A 21,949-nucleotide genomic window follows, 5' to 3' on the forward strand; every position below is an offset into this window, starting at 1 on the left:
AAACACCGAATATGAGCAGTGAGACAGCTTTCAAATTAAGAGATATTAAGTTTTTCAAAGGTGGTAAAATGGGCCATAAACCATTTGAACCAGACTAGGGGAAGCAAAAGTTTCAGAAGATGTGAAATTGATAGATATAATTAAAGTTAAACTAGCAGTAACTAGCTTGAAGCATTTGTAGGGTGAAGCAATGAAATGCTCAGCTTATGAATTGAACAGAAGTTCTTCAATATCTAATGATAGTAAAAGAGCCTTATCAAATATAGTATGGTGAGAATAATATAAATAATATCAAAGTTTTTGGTTCTAAAGCATGCGGTGTAACACTTACTAAGCCAAATAACATCAGATAGTGACGAAGGAAGTTGTGAAGGCGCTAAAGATGGAAACAGTTAAAATGAAAGCATAGATGAAAACGAAAAAAAAAATTAATTAGAAGTACAATAAAATGTAATGAAGAGAACCCCTAATATGTATACATAATAGAAAATGAAGAGAAGTAAAATTACCAGAATGTTTTAGTGAATACATAGCTACGGCTACTTCAGCTCAAGAATTGGTACACATATTTGAAAGGTATTTTATCTGATTTGAATATACAGCGTGAAAAAAAAAATGTACGAAGTGAGTGTCCTTGTTTCGAGTATGCTCCCTTAACTTGAAATAATATTTTAACATCGAAATCGTGTCGCATCAATTTTTACAGTGAACGACCATAGCTCAGCGGCAAGGTACTGGCGTATACAGAGAGCACTGGTCCGATTCTCGGCATCATCATATACATTTTTATTTCTAAAAATATTACGAGCCGTTCACCGTCCTTCGGAGGGTAAGTTCAAAAAAATAAAAAATAAATGTATATGTTAACAATATCTAATATCCTCTCATTGCTTTTAATACTCACTTATTGAATCAATCTTGTATTCACGATTTTCTGCTTCCATTATGAACTGTTTTTATGTTGTTTTCAGCCATGCTGTTATAGCTTTGATTTATTAAGAGGTCGAGGTATAAAATTAAAATTGCACGAGAATATTATTCCAGCACAAACCTCAATACTTGGGTTAGTGTACCACCCATAATTAACGTAATAAATGTAGATTAAGTACATGCAAAAGATCGACATAAACGAGAAGCGAGACAACATAAATCCGATCTACAGGGATTGTTTATTTAAAATCTCCGCTTACCAATATTCGGAAAAACAATTTTCACTAGTAATACCACTAGAGGTCAAATTATTTCCGGATATTTTTTTGAGATCATGAATATTTTGAGAATTTCCCGAGTCGCAGACGAGGGAAATTTTCTAAAAATATTCATGATCAAAAAAAAATTTCCGGATATTAATTTGACTTCGCGTGGTATTCGGTAAGAAAATTCCACACCAAATTTGCATTTGAAAATCCAAAGCTGCATTATCAGATTAATAGCGCGCCATAGCTTTGTCAGCAATTATTTAGGCTTTCAAATTCGTAATTTCTACTCATTGTAGTTGCATGGGAATACCATTTCAAGATAGAAAATAGTATATTCTTCAATTTTACATAAGTTTTGAGTAACTACAAGTGATAGAAAATGAATCAAAACTAAATTATGTAAACAAATAAAAACCAGTCTGTCAAAAATGTTCTGTTATTGTAAACGTCAAAAAATTTCAACTATAATTCGCTGTTGGGTACCCCACGAGCAAAAAATTTCCGATAAAATACCTCCGTTGCCATGGTGATCTGTCAAAATAACGTATTTTGATTGGTTCAAAATTACAGGTGTGGAATTTTCAAAATAATAAGACAAGAAAAAAAAAGGAATATTAAATGGAAAAACAGCTAAAATTTTTGTTTACAGAGTATTATTCTACTTGTATTACCTACAAATTTAATCTGACTCACCTTTAATTTTAATCGACAAAAGTCAAAAACTAATTACTTATCTAACAATTTCGTATTGAAAAATAGCGACTCAAGATGGCGTGTGGTAATTTTTCTTTCAAGTCTTTCATATAGGTATCTTGCATTCTAAACAATCCTGCAGAGTTGTTTTGGTACAAGAAAAGCATTCAGCTTCACATACATAAATGTCGAGATGTAAATGTTAACTTCAAATGCTGAATTCAGAACGTCTGCTCATAAGCATCATAAAGAGAAGAAAAACAGAATACTTCGACCATATAATTAGAGGACCTAAATACCATCTGCTTCGCCTTATAATACAAGGAAAAGTGGAGGGAAAGAGATGGATTGGTAGAAAGAAACTTTCATGGCTGCGTAATATTAGACAATGGTGTGGCTGCAGATTAGAAGAATTATTTCGCGCAGCAGCCGATAGAGAGAGATTTCAAGAAATTGTAAACATGATGACGGCCAACGTCTGAATACAGACACGGCACCTAAAGAAGAAGAAGAAATGTTAACATAGGTATATAACTGCTGTTTAACTTCGAGAAATCATTTGATACTCTTAAACACGAGAGAAGTTAATTGCTATTTTGTATAATATAGATCTAGATGAATGGAACATTGGGATAATATCTGTATCCGAATCAGACAGATGATATTAGAATTAAATTTGAGACATCAGAAGAAGTTCCTATTATGAGAGTAGCTCCACATGGATGTGTGCTATCTCCGCTTTTGTTTAATTTATATGTAGAAAAACCGAACAGAATGTAAAATTACCAACGTAATAGTCATGAACAACTTAAGATGTGCAGCTGACACAGTTTTTGATAGCAATAGATAAAATATAATTTACAGATAGGTCTTTAGGCTAGGCCATAATAAACAAATGGATTTTAAAGTTAATACAAAGAAAACCAAACGGAGAGTCATAGTTTAAATGATATCGGGATAGAGGGAAACATAGTAGAGAGACAATCAAACAAATATGTAGATGTTGGCTAAATGGCTCTTCTAAAGCCATTTCTCAGGGAAAAAATGTAGACTGTTGGATGAGTGAAAAATTCGACTTATGTCAGAAAATTAAAAGCAGAATAGAGCAAACCAGGATATCATTTAAGAAGATACAAAAGGTATTAACTTGGCTCCGAAAAGTAAGGTAATGGACAGGGTTTAACGACATACAATATCTGATACACATTGCAAGAAACAGCGAATTAATGGAAAATGTGATCGCTAACATCCATTAGTGGATTTGCATCTGAAGAAGAAAAAAAGGTATTAACCAACAGAGTGCTAATAATTTCCATAATGAGTGGCTGATAAATGAATTGTTTCACTGATACATCAAAAACGTAAGGACTTATGCCCAATTGACTGAAACAGTAGAGTGAGGCTGGGGCTTAAGGCTAGAAAGTAAAAAACGGAGTATATGTGGTTGGTAGGAACAGAAAAGGAACAGGAATGAAGGAAGAGGAATGGAACAGGAATATAAAAATTGCTTGGAGAAATATTCGGACGTGAAGGAGAATTTAAATACCTTGGCTCGTATATACCGGAAAATGGGACAGTAGGTCAAAAAATTGCTTACATAAAATAGGTTGGTTGGTTTAACTGGAAGCGAGTGAGCGGGGTACTCTGTGATCGAAAAATCAGGGAAGAGCTGAAAGGTAAGATATATACAAGTGTGTGTGGTGAAACCTGCGTTGATTTAAAACGGTGAAGTGTAGCCTGTAAAGAAGATTCAGGAGAACAAAATGGAGGTAGCTGAAATTAAAATGTTACGGTGGATGCTAGGTAAGACTAGAAGGGACAGGATCAGGAACGACTTGATTGGGGAAAGGTACGGGTTGACTAAAGTCTCAAAAAAGATTCAAGAACTGATTCAATTAAATTGTGTTTTGACTAGGAAAGTTTTGGGGTAGTTCTGATTTCTTTCATTATCTATGTATTTTGGGCTACTGAATCCGAATATGAGGTTTGCGGACAAAATTTCGTGACGGAACATTGAGTAAATCGCGAAAAATTTCTGCTTTTTCCCGATTTTTTGCTTAAATCTCGAAAACTATTAACTTTTAGTAAATGGTCTGTTAACAAAAATTAAAGTACTTAAAATTTTCTACAAATATCACTATTTACTTTTTTTTTTCAAATGAACCGTTCAGTCTAAAGTGCAAGTTGAAAATTGCCAATTTGTAAGGGTCTCTGCAAAATCCACTTTTTACATTCCAAAACTTTATTTTTTATTAGAATGCTTATTTGATAAATTTACATCCTAAATCTAGTGGAGGATGCTGATATTCTAATTATCACAACAGCTCTTGAGATTGCACCTTCAAATGAACAGTGATAGTGGCGGGGGAAGATATCGACCTTCTGATCATTTTGATTGGCCTGTGTGGTCCTAATACAAAAAATCTATTTTTTCTGAAACCAGGAAAAGCAAAGGTTTCGCAAAGCTTCTACAACCCTCATCTGGCTGCTGAAAAATCCTAATGGACCATATCTTATTCCTACATGTGATGAGTGTTTGTTACACTATTTCTGCGTTGTTTAATCAGGGGAAACTGAAATTCCTTAATGTCTTGCAGAAGAACACAGACTTGCAACCAACCATTGAAGCTTTTAAAGGCCGTAATACATATCAGGATGAGTTTTCCACAGCAGGAAACGTGTTTCTCGTGGCTCTATATGGAAGAAACAAAGAGACCAGTCTGAACATTGCCTCATTACCCCCTACCGAATTTGCTGCACGAGAACATTCACTTAGAATTTACTATCAGGTGCAGCAATGGTTATTTTTATATCAAGCCACACCTGACGAGCAACGAAGAGATTCAAGTGAGTGGGGTTGGAAAAAAACTACTAGTGGTCTCGTGCCAGTAGTGCCAACCACTTTGGCCCTGCACCAAACTCACTACTACGGTATATTTTTTGTAAATGTAAAAAGGGCTGCCAACGCAATTATAGATGCAGAAAAACGAGCCTCAATTGCTGCCCAATTTGCACATCATGCGAAGGACTGTGTGACAACGTTAAGTCCCCGAAAGATTGCTCTGATATAGGCCTAGAAGAGACTGAAGAAAGAGACAGAGGTATGTAGAATCTCACAAGTTATTTCGTAATCTTTCATCTCTCCTGGATATATGATCATAAGTCAGTATGACTACCTCTTTTATTATCCAGGAGAACGAACCCTGACGCTGACGATGGAGCAATCAGACCCTGAACCAGGATATGATGCCATCGAATAACCTCAGCACAATGGGGAAGGTCTGTTTAATCTCACAATCTATTTTGCAATCATCATGTCTCCTTTAAAACTGAAACCATCTCTTTTATTTTTCAGAACAAGCAGAATATTTTCCAGACCCATCGCCACCGGGGAACCACAGCCAGGATCTTCTAAAAGACTACGGCTCATATAATTTTATATTATATAACATTTTGTATTTTAATTTGTGATATTAATAACCACGATATTTTAAGTTTTCTTTTGTTAGAGTCCCGATAACAAAATTTAACCATTTTGAATACCTAGGATGTTGGATAAATGAGACACTAAATCCGGATCAAGAAATTAAAACTCGTATAGAAATTGCAAGAGGAGCATTTATGAAACTTAGATCCATTCTGAAAAACTCTCAGCTGAATTTGCAACTAAAAAATCAAGTGCCTGAAATGTTATGTGTAGCCTGTTTTACTATATGGATGTGAAACCTGGACCATGAAGATTTACGTGATGAACAAATTAGAAGCCTTCGAGATGTGGTCGTATCGTAGAATGCTCAGAATATCTTGCGGTCAACGCATTTCAAACAGAGAAGTCTTAAACAGAGTAGGTCAAGGCGAAGGTAACGTAATCTCGTAATCAAGATAATAAAAAAGAGAAAACTTGAATATCTCGCGCATATAATGAGAGGTAGCAGATACAGGATGCTGCATTTAATATTCAACAGAAAGATCGACGGAAAAAGTGGACAATTTCATGCCGCGCAAGATCGAGAATTATATCGACAAATTGTCATGGCATGGAAGCTACCTACAACTAAAATTTGGGCACGGTACTTCAAGAAGAAGAAGAGTCCTACCTCTAGTGATACTGCTTATACAATTTCGACCTTTTTTCTTTTCTTTTTAATTATTTGTGCCGGAAACTAGGAGAAATTTATCAAATGACAGCATTCTAATAAAAATAAAGTTTTGAAAAGTAAAAAGTGGGTTTTGTAGACACCGTTAAAAATTTGCAATTTTCAACTTGCACTTTAGACCAAACGGTTCGTCTGAGAGAAAAAGTAAATAGTGATATTTGTAGAGAATTTTAAGTACTTTAATTTATATCAACAGACCATTTACTGAAAGTTAATAGTTTTCGAGATTTGAGCAAAAAAGCTGGAAAACGCAGAAATTTTTCGCTTTTTTGCGATTTACTCAATGTTCCGTCACAAAATTTTGTCAGCAAACCTCATATTCGGATTCAGCAGCCCAAAATACATATATGTATAATGAAAGAAATCTGAACTACCCCAAAACTTTCCCACTAGGGAGCTCGTAGAGTACAAGTCGACTGAATTAAACAGAGAATGCAATGGTTTGATCACGTTAGACATACAAATGAAAACCATGTAGAAAGAAGGATATAGTTGTTAGAAGTTAATAAAAGGAGAGGCAGAAGAGTAAGGAACAGACTCCCGAAAAGGGAAAAAGCTGAGAGCCTGTCAGCTGGATAAAGATTGCTCAGCAACGCCACGGAGTAAAATAATTGGCGGACTGTTTTGATTGTTCTGATTGTACTACATACATTTAACATATAAACGATGATTCCACAGCCAAATTTGAGTAATATTTGTGTAGAATTTTGTTTGTTTGAACAAACCTCGTAATATGGCCAGATTGAAAACATGCAAAACCGGCGATATCATCAGAAAGAAACAGAAGGAAACGAGCTCAACCTAGTTTCAAAAAAACACTTTCCCTGTCACGGCATCTTGTCCGAGACGGATTGACAGTCTTCTACCGCGAAAAGAAGGGTTGTTCACCTCAGGAATGTTTGATTTCTCGTCGCTAGGGAAACACCATTGATCAAATACAAGATAAGTGTTTCCCGCATGGTCGCCGATTTTCTTTGCATTATTCAGATGAGCTGGTGACGAGAACTAGTGAGGTGTGTGTGCTCTTTATTTTTGACACGAGTTGTTCGTTTTTACGCGACAAGAGGTAAGGAGTTTAACTTTGTTGTTTCTTTGTTATTAATACAATGTGTGTCGCACGCAAGAAGGACAAATTTTAATTTTACTAATAATTCAATTCAATAATTTTCGCAATTTTAGAAACTATTTTGATAGTTTAGGAAATAGGGTGAAATGCCCAATTTAAAAATGATTTAGCAACTTGCCAAAAATTCTATTTTACTGAAATATTTTCTGCATATTTAATGCTATTTGACGCCTAATTTACTCCATCTACCATACAATAATTTTGTTTTTAATATATAATTTTAATTTAAACCGCATATTTTTCTGTCTTTCGGAGTTTGCCATACGTTCTCCACATTTTGTTTGTCCCAGTCTCTTTTTCTATTTCTTCATTAATTGCTTCAGCATATTTTTGGTTATTATTTTATTTTTAAATTAGTATGATTTTATAGTTTTATAGTGCTTTATTATGTCACGTTTATTTTCTTTTTCTTTTGTATTTGTAGGTATTTTTTTTGCACTTTTTCTGTTTAATTTTCCGTGTGTGTCTCTTTAAATTTTGGGTATATCATCGTTGATGATATCATTGTCACAAAGAAAATTGTCCAGTACAAGTACATGTAACAATAATTATTACATGTAGCTGCGCTGGCCAATTTTTTGTGTGACACTGTGACAGGAAAATACAGCGTGTTTTATATGTTCGTTCATGGGTATTCTTTCATTTTTCCTACTGTAGGTTTCTTCTTTTATTTCCTTTTAATTTACTTTTGTTGTTCATTGCCTTAAATGTTTCCATTTCATTACATAATATTATCAGGTACCTTTTTCTTTCTAATTTCTTGTCGTAGATGACATAAGCCTGCACATCTAGTTCTCTTTCTATAAATTAGTTTAAGTTTATATGACGGTGGACACTAAATCCATTCGCCAATTTTCTATAAATAAATCTTTAAATAAAATAAGTGATCTAATATAATTATTGTCACCATAGTGATTTTTTTGTTTTCTATATCTATCACCAATATCATCATTGCCGTGCAATTCCTTCTGATTATTGCTTCAGCTTTCGTGTGTTATCTCTATTAAGCCTATGTCTTCATTTCTTTCTATTTCCGCCTTTCTCTTTCTATTGTTTCATATTTATGATTTTATGTCATTTTCCATGTTAATGCACTATCTTTTTCTCGATCTTCCTTGGCTTCTTCGTTGTATTAATGTCAATATTTTAATTTTCTTAATCATCTTATTTGCAGGATTTCTAATGATCTGTCTTATCTATTCCAAGCATTAGATTCAATAACTGTTAATATATTTTTGTTTCCTAACTATTTATCTATGTTTTTGTTTCTTTTTTTTTTGTTTTTCCCTACCAGGGATGTCGGATCCTAGGATCGTTTTTGTTATTTTATATTCAAGTCTTCCTAAATGTTTGTTCTTCGTTTTTGTTAATACTTAAATATGGTTTTCATCTCTGGTCGTGTCAGTGTCTTGTAGATCTTTAATTTTGCCTTGTTGCTTAGTTAGCTGTTTTCAACTGAAAAAATCTTTTTTATAGAAACAACAAATTCTAGCCACATCAGTTAGTGTGTTTCTTAATACTTCCTGAAATACCAGATTAAATAGTGTTTTGGAGGTAAGGTTCCCCTGCTTTATTCCTTGCTCTAATGTCTCTGTTATATTTGTTCTTTACCCTTGTATTTGTTTCTTCTAGTACTATTTTAATCAGTTTCCTTAGATTCTTTGAATCTGTAATTCCTTTAATGGCTTTATTATCTTGCATCTCTTTATCGTATCGAAACCTCTCCTAAAGTTAATAAATACTTCATAAATTTCATGTTAATTTCCAAGATTGTTCCCAAGGAAGTTGGGGTGGCATGTATAGTCGATAATAAACTGAAACACCCCATTATGGATTTTCAAGGTGTTAATGAACGAATTTGCAGGATGTGAATAAAAACTCACTTCTTTACCTTATCCATAATTACTTTCACTGTCTAACGAATGAACAAGATGAAAACACCAAAGTAGCTTTTTACCAATTACTAGAACAAACTTATGACCTAACACCAAAAACATCAAAACAGTCATAGGTGACACCAACGCAAACTTAGAAATGGAAGATGAATACATCGAAATAATTTGGAGGCATAGCTTACATGTGTTTACAAATGTAAACGCCCAATATAATACGAGTTTGCAGCTAGTAAAAACATGGTTATCAATTCTACCATGTTTCCCCCACAAAATTATGCACAAAAGCACCTGGATATGATATCCCTGCAGGATATTATGTTATGATCAAAATAGACCACGTGTTGATAAAAAAGCATTCAGCAATAAGTATAACAAGTATTATGGACGTAAAAAGTAGGCGAAGTACATACTGTGGATAAGACTAGTTAGTTTAGGTACACTTCAGAGGTAGAATCAGCCGACAGGCAAAGGAGAATCAACCAAGAAAAAGTAATTCTAGACCTGGAAAAACTGAAAAACCCCGACTGGATATGAATAAAATAAACAGAGAACATTCCAAGATCAGTAGAATCACATTAACTGCAGCAAAATCAGTACTAGGAATTAAAGAAAGTAAATATGAAAAAATGGAAAGGTTTTCTGAGGGAGGCCAGGGCTGTAGATCCATATGATAGATGGAAATAGAGCATACTTTTATTAAATACAAATTTAAAATTTAATTTCAATCAGGTTACTTTTTCATAAATTTTCATACGAATTTTGAATAACGTAAACCATTAAATAAAGTAAGCCTGATCGATCAATTTTTATCTCTTGTATCAATTTTATATCGACTATAAATGGTATAACTTATGAGCGATATTTTTATGTAGGTACCTATATTAAAGCTCGTTAATCGTTAAATAAAGCTAACTTTTAAAAAGTAATTTTCTTCATTTTTCTATTTATCTACGCTTTCGATATTTTACGAATAAAATCGATATAAAAAACTACTTAGTAAATGGAAACATTGACTTCCGGTTTGGAGATAATTAAGTATTTAACAGTTCACGGCCTTTTTTGTCGATGTATACAAACGATTAATTATAATTTGATTGAAGCTATAATGTTATGATAAGGATTATAACGAGGATTAAAATACATTTCCTTAATTACTGTCTTTTATTTTTGTACTTTTTTTTCTCATGTTATTCTATTTTTCACGCTTTTCAATCTTGTATTATCCCGAATAAAAATACACTATGTAGTTTAATCTATAACCTACTAAATCGTATTGTCTGAATATTTTTTTAAATGTTTTAATAAAGCCAGTAGCCTCTGTTTGCTGTGATTGGTTATAATTAGAGCAGGATAGATGAAGTGGAAAGAAGCGAGGGTAGTGTTGTATGATAGACAGGTACCAATACAGTAGAACCTCGATTATCCGTGTGCGGATTATCCGGGCTGCGGATTATCCGGGCTGCGGATTATCCGTGCTATGACTTTCTATTACTCAAATTGCATTTTTGGGGTTTTATCAAAGTAGCGTCACCCTAAATCACTCGACTTAAACGCTATACGCCGACAAGGAGACATAATGAAAGATTTATTTTTTCTGTTATCTTTTTATGGTAGGTACATATGCATGTATATACGTGTACAAATGTATTTATATATGAGAAATAAATGTTTGGATTATCCGTGCATTTCAATTATCCGTGCCAACGTCCGGTCCTAAGGAGCACGGATAATCGAGGTTCTACTGTATATCTAAAAGGTAAGTCCTATCGGACTTCCTTAAGACCAGGTATGATGCATGGTACTGAAAGTTAGACAGTAAAGAAGAGGGATGAACAGAAACTGCACGTTGCTGAAATACGAATGCTTCAATTCTACAATATGCGGATACCTATCTAACATCCAAGAAATACGTAAAGTGCCTAGGAGTAATGTTGCACCAGAGTGGAAAGTGGGGGATCGTGTGAAAAGCGATCCGGAAGGCTTCGAATTATGCGGCTACGTTAGGAAGGGTAATGTCCTACTTTGGCCACTTTGGGGAACCCAAATCTAGAGGAGGTGGGCCTAACACGGTGTTAAGCAGTCGATTGTCTTCTACGCCGCACCAGTCTGGAGTGTGGCACTAGAGATAACAGCCTACATGAGGCTCATGACACAGGTGACAGAACAAGTCTGCTGCGATTAGTATGCGCCTACGGAACTGAGTCTTCAACAGCCTTGTGGGCCACCACTGGATGTGTTTCTCTGCATATGCTGGCAGTAGAAAGAAAAGAGCTATATGAGAGAAGAGCATTAGATGTTACCATAGCTGAGGGAAGAAAAGAAAAGAAAAGGTCAATTAAAAGATGGCAAGAAGAATGAGACAACACGGAAGATGTGGCATAGAGGATAAATATGCTGATCCCGAGTCAAACAGATTGGACAAACTGTAGTCATAGGCGACTAGATTATTTCTTAAAGAAGGTTCTCACAGGACACCGGTATTTTAGTGCCTACCTCGACTGGTTCGGAAAGGATGACACAGATTAATGCCTATACTGTGTACCGGGTGTCCCAATAAGAATGGCGCTCGGCCATATCTCAGGAACCGTTTATAGTACAGCTTTGGGAAAAAAAATTTTATAACAAAAGTTGCCCCGAGAAAAGCCTGGAAATTATTTTCATAATTGTAAGTCCACCGCTAGAGGGCGTAATTGAATATCAAAAATTAAAAATCGAAATTTTACAAAATTTGCCTAATGAAAGGGCATTGGAAATCCAATCATCGTATTCTTCATAAAATTCTGTGCATATTTTATTTCACAAGTTTAAGTCTACCTGTGCAAATAAGAGGTGGGGGTGAGTGGGAACCTTGTTATTAAAAAATCGCTGTAAGTCCGGTTCTGCTTAATCGATTTTTACAAACTTGGTCTTGTTGAAAACAGCTCTTTTTCATGAATGTAATAGTTATAATTTGGAAATCGCCTATTACGTAATATGCCGGCTAGAAGGCGCTATTTATTTTTTTTAGAGATCTAGTTTTTTTGGAAAATATTAAATACAAGTATGTATTTTTTCCCTGTATTACAAAATGAGACCAAATTAGTAACAGAATACCGAAAACCGCTTGTCGATACCTTTTTTCTAACTCGAGATATCTTAAGAAACGTGTAAATTTTAAACATAACTGTTGCTGTCATATAAGTGGAAATATATAGAAGCACGTAGTGTGCTATGGAAAAAAACAAAGGAACATTGTCCAGATGTCACCGTATATAATGAATCAAAACAACAATAAGACAAATAACACTATAAAATATAACAAAAAAAGAGTGTGTGTACTTTGTACGCGAGTAAGAAGTTATACTTCTATTATTATGATTTTAACGAAATACATATTATATTTTAAACAGTTTAATTTTATTTTTATTTAAATATTACACTAATTTTAATACTTAAAATAATACCAAAAAAATAGCGTTAATATGTAAATTTTTAAGAACTGTTGCCTCCGCGCATTTGCTTTTCTCTCGATGAATCGTAGAAAATGTAAAAACGTCAGATTTTCTACACAAATTTTTAATTTTTTCTTCATTATATTTTAATATCAATTATCCCATTCCCAACTAAGATAAATACATAACTGTTATTGTCACCGGTAAACTAAGTTAGGGAAGTCAAAGTGGAAACAAGTAGTGTGCTATGGAAAAAAATAGAACTATTAGAAGTATTAACTTCAAGAAGTCATCATGTGTCAAATTATGTGTCAAATCAGTAAAACATTAAAAATTGTTCATTGATGGTTTGTTGCGGTTTGTTTCTATTAAATTTTATATAAAATTTATACAGAGTGAAATGCAAGATGATTCTTACAAACTAAGAAGCATTTGACATGATAGCCACATTCTTTGGATGCATAAGAAATGCAACTGTTGCGGCTAGAATATATGCAATGAAATATCCCCAAAGACGTCACCCCAGTAGTAGAGTTTTTAATATTTTGTTATGATTTATTATATACGGTGATATCTGGAAAATGTTTCTTTGTTTTTTTCCATAGCACACTACTTGCTTCTATATATTTCCACTTATATGACAGCAACAGTTATGTTTAAAATTTACACGTTTATTAAGATATCTCGAGACAGAAAAAAGGTATAGAGATGCGGTTTTCGGCATTCTGTTGCTAATTTGGTCTAATTTTGTAATACGGGAAAAAAATACATACAGTCGAACCCGGTTATTGGAATAGCCTTCGTGCCAAGCAGAATTATTCCTATAACCGAGATATTCTAATATCCGATCATTTGTGGCTAGTAAAAACCTTTCAGGACCTAAAATTTCTATTCCTTAAACCGGGATATTCCTATAACCGGTATTCTAATAAGCGGGTTCGACTGTACTTGTATTTAATATTTTCCAAGAAAACTAGATTTCTAAAAAGAAAATAAATAGCGCCTCCTAGCCGGCATACTACGTAATAGGCTGTTTTAAAATTATAACTATTACATTGACGAGAAAGAGCTGTTTTTAACAAGACCAAATTTGCAAAAATCGATTAAGCAGAACCGGACTACAGCGATTTTTTCATAACAAGGTTCCCACTCACCCTCACCTCTTATTTGCACAGGTAGACTTAAACTTGTGAAATAAAATATGCGCAGAATTGTATGAAGAATACGATAATCGGATTTCCCGTGCCCTTTCATTAGGCAAATTTTGTAAAATTTCGATTTTTAATTTTTGATATTCACTTACGCCCTCTAGCGGTGGACTTACAATTATGAAAATAATTTCCAGGCTTTTCTCGGGGCAACTTTTGTTATAAATTTTTTTTTTCCCAAAGCTGTACTATAAACGGTTCCTGAGATATGGCCGAGCGCCATTCTTATTGGGACACCCGGTACACCCAGACACTGTCACACATACGATGTTGGAGTGCAACAGATAGATAATAGAAAGAATCAGAATGGAAAGAGAGACAGGTGTGAATATTGTGACAGAAATAATTGAGAGCATTATTGGAAATATAGCAGGTGAAACTGGTGTATACATCTACATCCTGTGTATTGATCAAGAAGAAAGAAGATAAAGAAAAAAAGGGGAAGAAAGACAACTAGATCAACGGCAAAGGTAAGAAAAAAGATATTGTAAGTTGAAGTCATAGGGAATACGCACTAATAAAAGGCGGATTAGTTAAGACTGTGGGAAGGAAATGTGGAGGAGAAAAAGGATGAAGATCCTCCACGCGCTATCTGCAACCTGGATCCTCTCAAAAAAGCTAAATTATTGGGACCAAAAAAGGAGAAACAGGGAAGAGGTACAGGGAGTATGTAGATAAATGAAGGTAGTAGTTCAGAAGTGTTGCTCAGCCTTACAGCAGCCATTCCGCTTCCAGACACGTAGCCTCGGCGACGAGAGGGCATTTTAAAGTACCTCGAGAAATATCGCTGGGGCTATGAAGAATGAATCTTGCACTAAGGTCAGTCAGTCGGCGCTCTGGACTGTGATGTATTTTAAAGATTTCCGATTTCTTATCTATCTATCTATAAGCGAGGTTCCTACAGCCTCTGCCTCTTCTCGCATTTCAACCGCGATCTTTTCTGCCCATTCGTCTTCTTTGATGGCTCTATCTCTCATAATGTGCCGTACATTTTCTTCCCAGGCAACTGAAGAGCATCCCCTTCTTCTTTGTTGTGGTATGTAAATTAAAGCTTTCTTTGGTCATCTATCCTCATTCATTCGTTTCACGTGACCATACCACAGTAGTGCTCTCGTTTCAATTCTATCTCCTTCTTTCTTCATTCCTGATGCGATCTTTTTCTTTGATATACCACACGCTCTCCTTAGATAATCCATTTCTACTACTTCTATTCTTTTTCTATCTTTTTTCGTGATCTACCAAACTTCTGCCCATAAGCCATAATAGGCTCTACCAAGGTACGATATATTGTCAATTTCGTTTTTTGTCTTATATCTTTAGACCATAGTAGAGAGCTTAGAATGTTTACCCTTCTATTTTCGATGTGAAAAATGTACTTATCCTTATCTATAAAAGAGAAAAAAGTCGAGGTTTGGGTGTACTCAAGCCTCTTGCTCTTCTATTCTTTTTGGTTGAGTTGTACTATATTAACTTCTATTCTATACAGCTGTTCAGTTTTTACTAGAGATATTGAGAGTATTGCATTCACTATTACGTTAATTACTTCTAAGTGGGCTGTATCCTTTTCTATATCTATTTTCCCTCCTCCAATGAAATCATTATTCAATCTAATTTATTCATCAATTTTTTTTATTTAAATGTAATAAATATCTACTGTTATATTTGATATTTGCACAGAGCTGTAAAAATATAAGTACAGCAGACGACTAACGTTTCGTGCTGTCAGTTTTTCTATCCTTTGGAAAAAACGTACAATAGATACATAATATATAAATTTACTACATTTGTATCGATTGATTCACGTACAGCAATAATTTTACCTAGGTACAACTGACAAATAGACTACTTTGTACCTCATCGGCAATTCTATTTTTATCGATTACCTTAAACTTTACAAAGAAACATTCCAGACGCAAAAAATAAGCAGAATATTATTTAGTCATATTATCGACAAATCGCATAAAAGAATAAATTATTCGTACAATTCAGGAAACAATGCCGTATCTTTTCGTGCCTCATCTTTCTCTGTTCAAGAAATAGTAAATAGCCTTGCACGCAAAGGGACCATAAACCACAAAAGACGTTCGTGAAATGCAAAAAAGAATCAATTTTTTTCTTCCTTCGTGTTATGAAACACTATACCTAGGTGACGTAAAGAAAATGTAAAGTATTTACAATTTTTAGTACTCAAATGAGTCATTGGTTTATACGAGTGAAATTTTTTAGTTGTCGTTTTCTAGAAGTTCTCGTGTCAACTGAGAAATTTACTCCACGATTTGGATAAATATCTTTTTAATTTAGGTTGAAAATGTGAGGAAATTAAGACTAGTTTTGTCTAAAATTTTGTGCTCGGATGTCACTGTGCTGTGATGGTAATTATGATTTCCGAGCAGGTTCCATTTTTGAACTCTTCAGCTATTGGGAGAATCTACTCTATCTCTGTATAATCTTAACTGAGTTTATGATCTAGTCTCTGGTACATCTGGAGACCCAGTTACTCCGAATCTTCCATTATCCGCTAAGATAAGCATGGGATCTGGAGACAGGGCTCATCCTACTGTCCTAGGAGTAGCATATAAAGTATCATGCTTCATACATACATCTACTGAGTGAACGCTAAACCAAGGTGTTCTGGCACTACTGCAAAGCCAGTGTTGCCAAAGCCTCCTATTACCACCCCTCAGAAATCCTCTTCCATCAACTGTCAAACATACCTGGGAGCAGATTGTTGAAGTGATCGACTCCTAGTATTAAACGTGCGACCTCATTTTAAGGCCTTTAAAAGGAGACTTCTCCCTAAGAAAAATCACGTTCCTAAACCGCAACAAGACTTAGAAGAAAATATTTTTTGATCAAGCAGATAGTGATCCTCAAAACGCTTAGATCTATCTCAAAGATAAAATAATCGAGACTTCTAAAGACTATACGACACCGGTTTCCACAAATCGTAAGCCATGAATAACTGATGACAGTTGGACTATATTGGTAAGTAGTGACTTATGAAGCAGAGAACTTATGGAGCAGAGAATTGGGTAATAAACAAATGAAACAGGTCCAACATTATAGCAACCGAAATGGAGTTTATGAGAAGAAGCTATAGAGTGACAAGAATACATCGCATTAAAAATGAGGAAATAAAACGAAGAATGGCAGTAGAACAAGACATACTCAGCTACATCGAAGAAAAAAGTTTAATTTGGTATGGACATGTGGATCTTCTGCGAAGAGTTGAGTACGAAAGCAATAAAGTTTGTCTAAAAATCAATAAAGCTAAGACAAAAATAATTGTTGTCGAGAGATTCGACACTATTCAACTGACTAACATGTTACAGGAATATCAGATAGTAAACACCTTTATCTATCTCGGGTCTAGTATAACTAACGATGGTAACTTTGAAGCAGAAGTTCGGAGACGTATTGGTATGGCAAAAAATGCGATGAATCGCCTAACTAAAGTTTGGAAAGACAGGTCTATCTCTCAAAATATCAAGATGAGACTGGTGAATGCCCTTGTATTCTCAATATTTCTATACGAAGCAAAGACTTGGACTCTTCGCGCATGCGAGCACCAAAAAATTGATGCCTTTGAGATGTGGTGCTGGAGAAGAATGCTGCGCATACCTTGGACAGCTCATAGGACAAACGTTTCCATTCTAAACCAACTCAATATTAAAAAAGGCTGTCCACAATATGTCTGCAACGAATTCTGCAATTCTTTGGTCACGTGGTTCGCAGAGGTGACGACAGTATTGAGAGATTAATTTTCTGGAAACGTTCCGTGGAGAAGATCAAGAAAACGATCACCAACTAGATGGTCTGACCAAATAAAGCATTCAGCTGTAAACTCATTCTGTGAAGCTCTTAGAACAGCTGAAGATAGAGACCAATGGAGAAACATCGTTAGGAATATTGGAAGAAATCAATGTGGGAAGAGCATATCATATAAGGTGGATATCAAAGATTTCGGGTTAGAGCCCAATAGGAAAGAGAAGAAGAGGTAGACCCCGAAGATCATGGAGGGATGAAGTGGAGGAGACCATGGAAAGACGTGACCTTAGAGATGGAAAATGGCATAACAGAAAGAACTGGAGACGTTAGCTGAAAGAAGGAAGGCGGCGACAGCTGTAAAAATCCTTATATAGATAGATAGTTGGACTATAATCCAACGCAGAAAAGAACATAAAAATAGTGAATACAGAGCGTTATGGAAAGAAATAAGAAAACAATGCCACAAAGACAAAGCAGATTACGTCTACCAGACATCCAAAGAAATAGAAGAAGGTGGTTATCGGAATGAACCCAGAGATTTATTTCAAAAGGACAAGTTCTTTATCAGAAAGTTTAGACTTCAAACATGGTCTGTAATGGATCTTTTTCTTAAGGTGCCTATCTGTTCCTGATGTTGGCGATCAGCATGGCTATCCTAACTTTGCTTGCTGCTATTCTGAATAGTCCGGTTGTCGATGTATTAAACCACTTTCTCAGGTTTTGAAGCCAAGATATTCTTCTTCTCCCTGGTCCTCTCTTTCCAAATACCTTGCCTTGAAGAATGAGTTGCAACAAGCCATGTCTCTGTTCATTCCTCATAACATGGCCAAGATATTCTAGTTTGCGCTCTTTCATTGTGTTAATAATCTCGCATTCTTTGCCTATTCTACGTAGAACCTCAACATTAGTCACACGATCCATCCACGAAATTCTCAAAATGCGCCTGTAACACCACATCTCGAATGACTCGAGTTTTCTCAAAGAAGCCTCGGAAAGTGTCCAGGCCTCTACTCCATATAATAGCGTAGAAAATACATAGCATCTGATGATAGAGATTTTGGTAGCAAGCGGTAAATCGTGGCTTCTTAAAAGGGACTTCATCATTATGAACGCTGATCTCGCTTTTCCTATGCGTTGTTTTATTTCACTTGAGTGGTCCCTCTGGTTTATGTTGGTACATGTACTTTGTTTTTTTCGTATTGAGAACAAGTCCGTATTCTCTACTTATATCTGATATGCGCAACATTATTCTTTGCAAACTGTAATGGATAAGGAAGGTAATATAAAGATCGATACGGACGAAATATTGGAAATGTGGCAAAACTATTGTAGCGATTCTTATAGAAATAAGGTGACTCCAGCAGAACCCCAGAGAATCTACTGTCTTACTAGCTGAAGAAAAAAATGCAATTAAATAGCTAAAAACAAATAAATCTCCAGGAATTGATACCATACATTATTTATTTTCCATTTTTCTAGCCAATGTTCCAATAAGTTGGATAATTATGGAATTTTTAGTGGCTCTTACTTGAATCAGGATAAAATTGCAGTGTCTTCTGCTAATATTGCTACTAATATGTAATCGCTTAGGTTTAGAGAAACATGGACAGTATATAATAGATAAAGGAAGGACGACACCAAGGCCTTTGATATCTTGACAAACTGCAGAATAATTAATTTATTGTTATTTTTGAAAATTTGCATTGCTCCATGGCACTGCTTCAACATAGATTTGACGATAATCTCATAAGAAAAAATCTCATAATTTCATAAGAAAAAACATCCTTAATAATTATTGGATAAAAGAACATCGTGTTGAATCATTTATATTTAAAAGTTCGTCGACAGACTAATAATTTACAGCAGAAACTTACAAATATTGGAAGTCAGTGACCTAACATTTCTACTCTTTAATATCGGAATTAAAATAACTTGAACTTCCTTGCTTTGGGGTAGGTCAAGAGTCAATTTAAATTCAATAGGAAGGCCAGGTTCAACAATTAATCTATTATTGATTTAGGTGTGATGGGGTGTTTAACCCCTACGTCGGCAGTTATTATTTTTAAATAGTAGTAGAGCTTTTAAAGAAATTACGGGTTTGTATATCTCGTTTATTATTGTTTCTTTGTTGTAATTATCAGTTATATGTAGCATTTTATTGTTTTTTTATTATATTAGTGAACCTTCTATTATTAGTAATCCAGCTCAAAACTTCAAGAACACCTAGACCAAATTGGACAGCGGTAAAAGAAATGGAAGATAAAAGCTAATGAAACTAAGTCAACACATATAACTGTCACACTAAGGAAAGACCAATGCCCAAATATTAGCCTTAATCAAGTCAACATACCACAACAGAATATCGTCAAATACCTGGGGCTTCATCTTGATTCTAAATTAAACTGGAAACAACACATTTTAAAGAAGAAGAAACAAATTGAGTTGAGAGTGAAAGAAATTAATTGGCTTATAGGTAGAAAATGTCGACTCTCAATTGAGAACAAACTGCTGATTTATAAAACAGTCATCAAACCTATATGGACGTACGGTATAGAACTATGGAGTTGTGCCAGCAAATCAAACACAAAAATTATCCAAAGAACTCAATCAAAAATTCTACGCACCATCGCAAATGCCCCGTGGTACATTTCCAACCAAACCCTTCATACAGACCTAAACATCCCGTTAGTCAGCACAGTAATTCAAGAAAGAGCCAACAGACACCACGAGAAATTGGAAGGCCACCCCAACCAATTAATTTTACCATTACTGCAGCCACTAAACAACAGAAGATTGCGAAGATTATGGCCCATAGATCTTCGCTGAAACTGAGGTGAAACCGCTGGGTGATGTACCTCATAACGCCATTTTAGTGTACAATACTACATTGATATAAGTTATTGTACTTGTTATCAAATTAACTCATAGAATATGTAATTCTGATTGTTAATAAATGCTTACAAAAAAAATCCAGCTCAAAAATATGGAGTACCGTTTGATAAGTCTCATGACATGAGACTACTGAGTTATTATTATAGAATATACTAACTATCAGAATACTATCAGAATATACTAACATCATAAATGAAATAATAAATGATGACTTTTGACTATATGGGACCCAGTTAGATGCCTAAAGTACCGATTTAATTGAACATTGGCAACGAGAGAGCTGGAGGAGAAGAAACACACAAACAGGCAGCAAAGTTACACCTGGTACACATACGGATCTAAAACTGCAAATGGATCGGGTGCATGACTAAAGAGGATCAATACGTGCACAGATAGATAAGCGGCGATGGGGTCTCTTAGGAGCCCTGTGGACTCTAGACAAGTATGGGGATGACAATAAAAACTCGACAGATTGGCGAAACATAGCAGTGTTATGCTAGTATGGATTTCTGGTCATCGAGAAATACACGACAATGAAAGTACTGAAGAAATTGCCAGAATCAGCTGAAAAATACTTTAGTCCAGAGCCATAGAAGCCGTAGAAGTGCCAATAAGCACCATCCGCTATCAAACAAAAGCTTGGATCCGAACACAACATAACTATTACTTGGAAGTATAACATGTGCTAATATGGCTAAAGTACTATGGCAAATAATAAGAATCAGCTCAGACTTAGTCTTTACATATTCTCTTACTGACCAGCCAAGGGACAAATGCATCCAATAAGGCTTTTTCATGGATACTATAGCTGCAGACTCTATAGTAGAGAACCTAAAACAGTCAACGATATCTTTCATGATTACAATTCATTAGAGCACAGGTGACAAATAATTTTTGAAGACAGTCAAATGACTCCCATAAAATATGATACCAATCCACTAGGCCTATAAAGCTGGTACAGGACTCCAGAATTCTGGAATAGGTATCGTGGATAAGTGGAAGATACCCAATAAGTCAATTCGCTGCACTACAACTGGTCGATAATACCTAGATAGATAGCTTCAGAAAAAAAAACAATCCTATCAAACAAATTTGTACATCCCTTTATTCAGAAATCTTCCAGTCAAGCTATAATCAACATAACAAGCAGTTGTTTAGCTAACACACTAAGATACGTTGTTACATAGTTGTGTCTTTAATATGGGTATATCTGCAGTATACATAAGTACAGTAAAGGACTCAATACACTGCCTTCGCTACTTTGTTTGATGAGAAAGTACCAATCTATGTACAGTGCACAAATTCTAAAGGTGCTGGTGGGAAATATAAAATTTGTTATTTCATTATTTCGAATACTTTCGAAACTTTACCGGCACCTTTAGAATCTATTCACTGTACGTGTTCTATCGTTCTATATTTGGTTTAGAACCCAAATGAATATTCTGGCAGAATTTTGCATTTTTTCAAGATTAGTTTAAACCTTTTGCGTATATTTCATCTGCTCAAAAACTTTGGATAACATTAGAAGGAAACTTATTGGTCTGTATGATTTGACATCCAGGATATTAAGAAATAAAATA

At 34.9% G+C, this 21,949-nt stretch overlaps 2 protein-coding genes across 2 annotated transcripts in view; one reads left to right on the forward strand and one right to left on the reverse strand.

Moving 5' to 3' along the window:
- LOC114330682 (ionotropic receptor 75a-like) overlaps positions 1-944 on the reverse strand; it is a 46,865-nt gene extending 45,921 nt beyond the window's left edge. The window contains exon 1 of the mRNA XM_028280097.2: positions 905-944. Within this exon, the coding sequence (XP_028135898.2) occupies positions 905-944 (40 nt within the window). The remainder of the gene's footprint in view (positions 1-904) is intronic.
- A 6,102-nt stretch (positions 945-7,046) lies between these two features.
- Positions 7,047-21,949, forward strand: part of LOC114330672 (trichohyalin-like) — a 38,885-nt gene continuing 23,982 nt past the window's right edge. The window contains exon 1 of the mRNA XM_028280079.2: positions 7,047-7,115. The gene's annotated coding sequence lies outside the window, so the exon portion shown is untranslated. The remainder of the gene's footprint in view (positions 7,116-21,949) is intronic.

This window comes from Diabrotica virgifera, chromosome 9 (assembly GCF_917563875.1).
Source record: "Diabrotica virgifera virgifera chromosome 9, PGI_DIABVI_V3a".
Lineage (NCBI taxonomy): Eukaryota > Metazoa > Arthropoda > Insecta > Coleoptera > Chrysomelidae > Diabrotica > Diabrotica virgifera.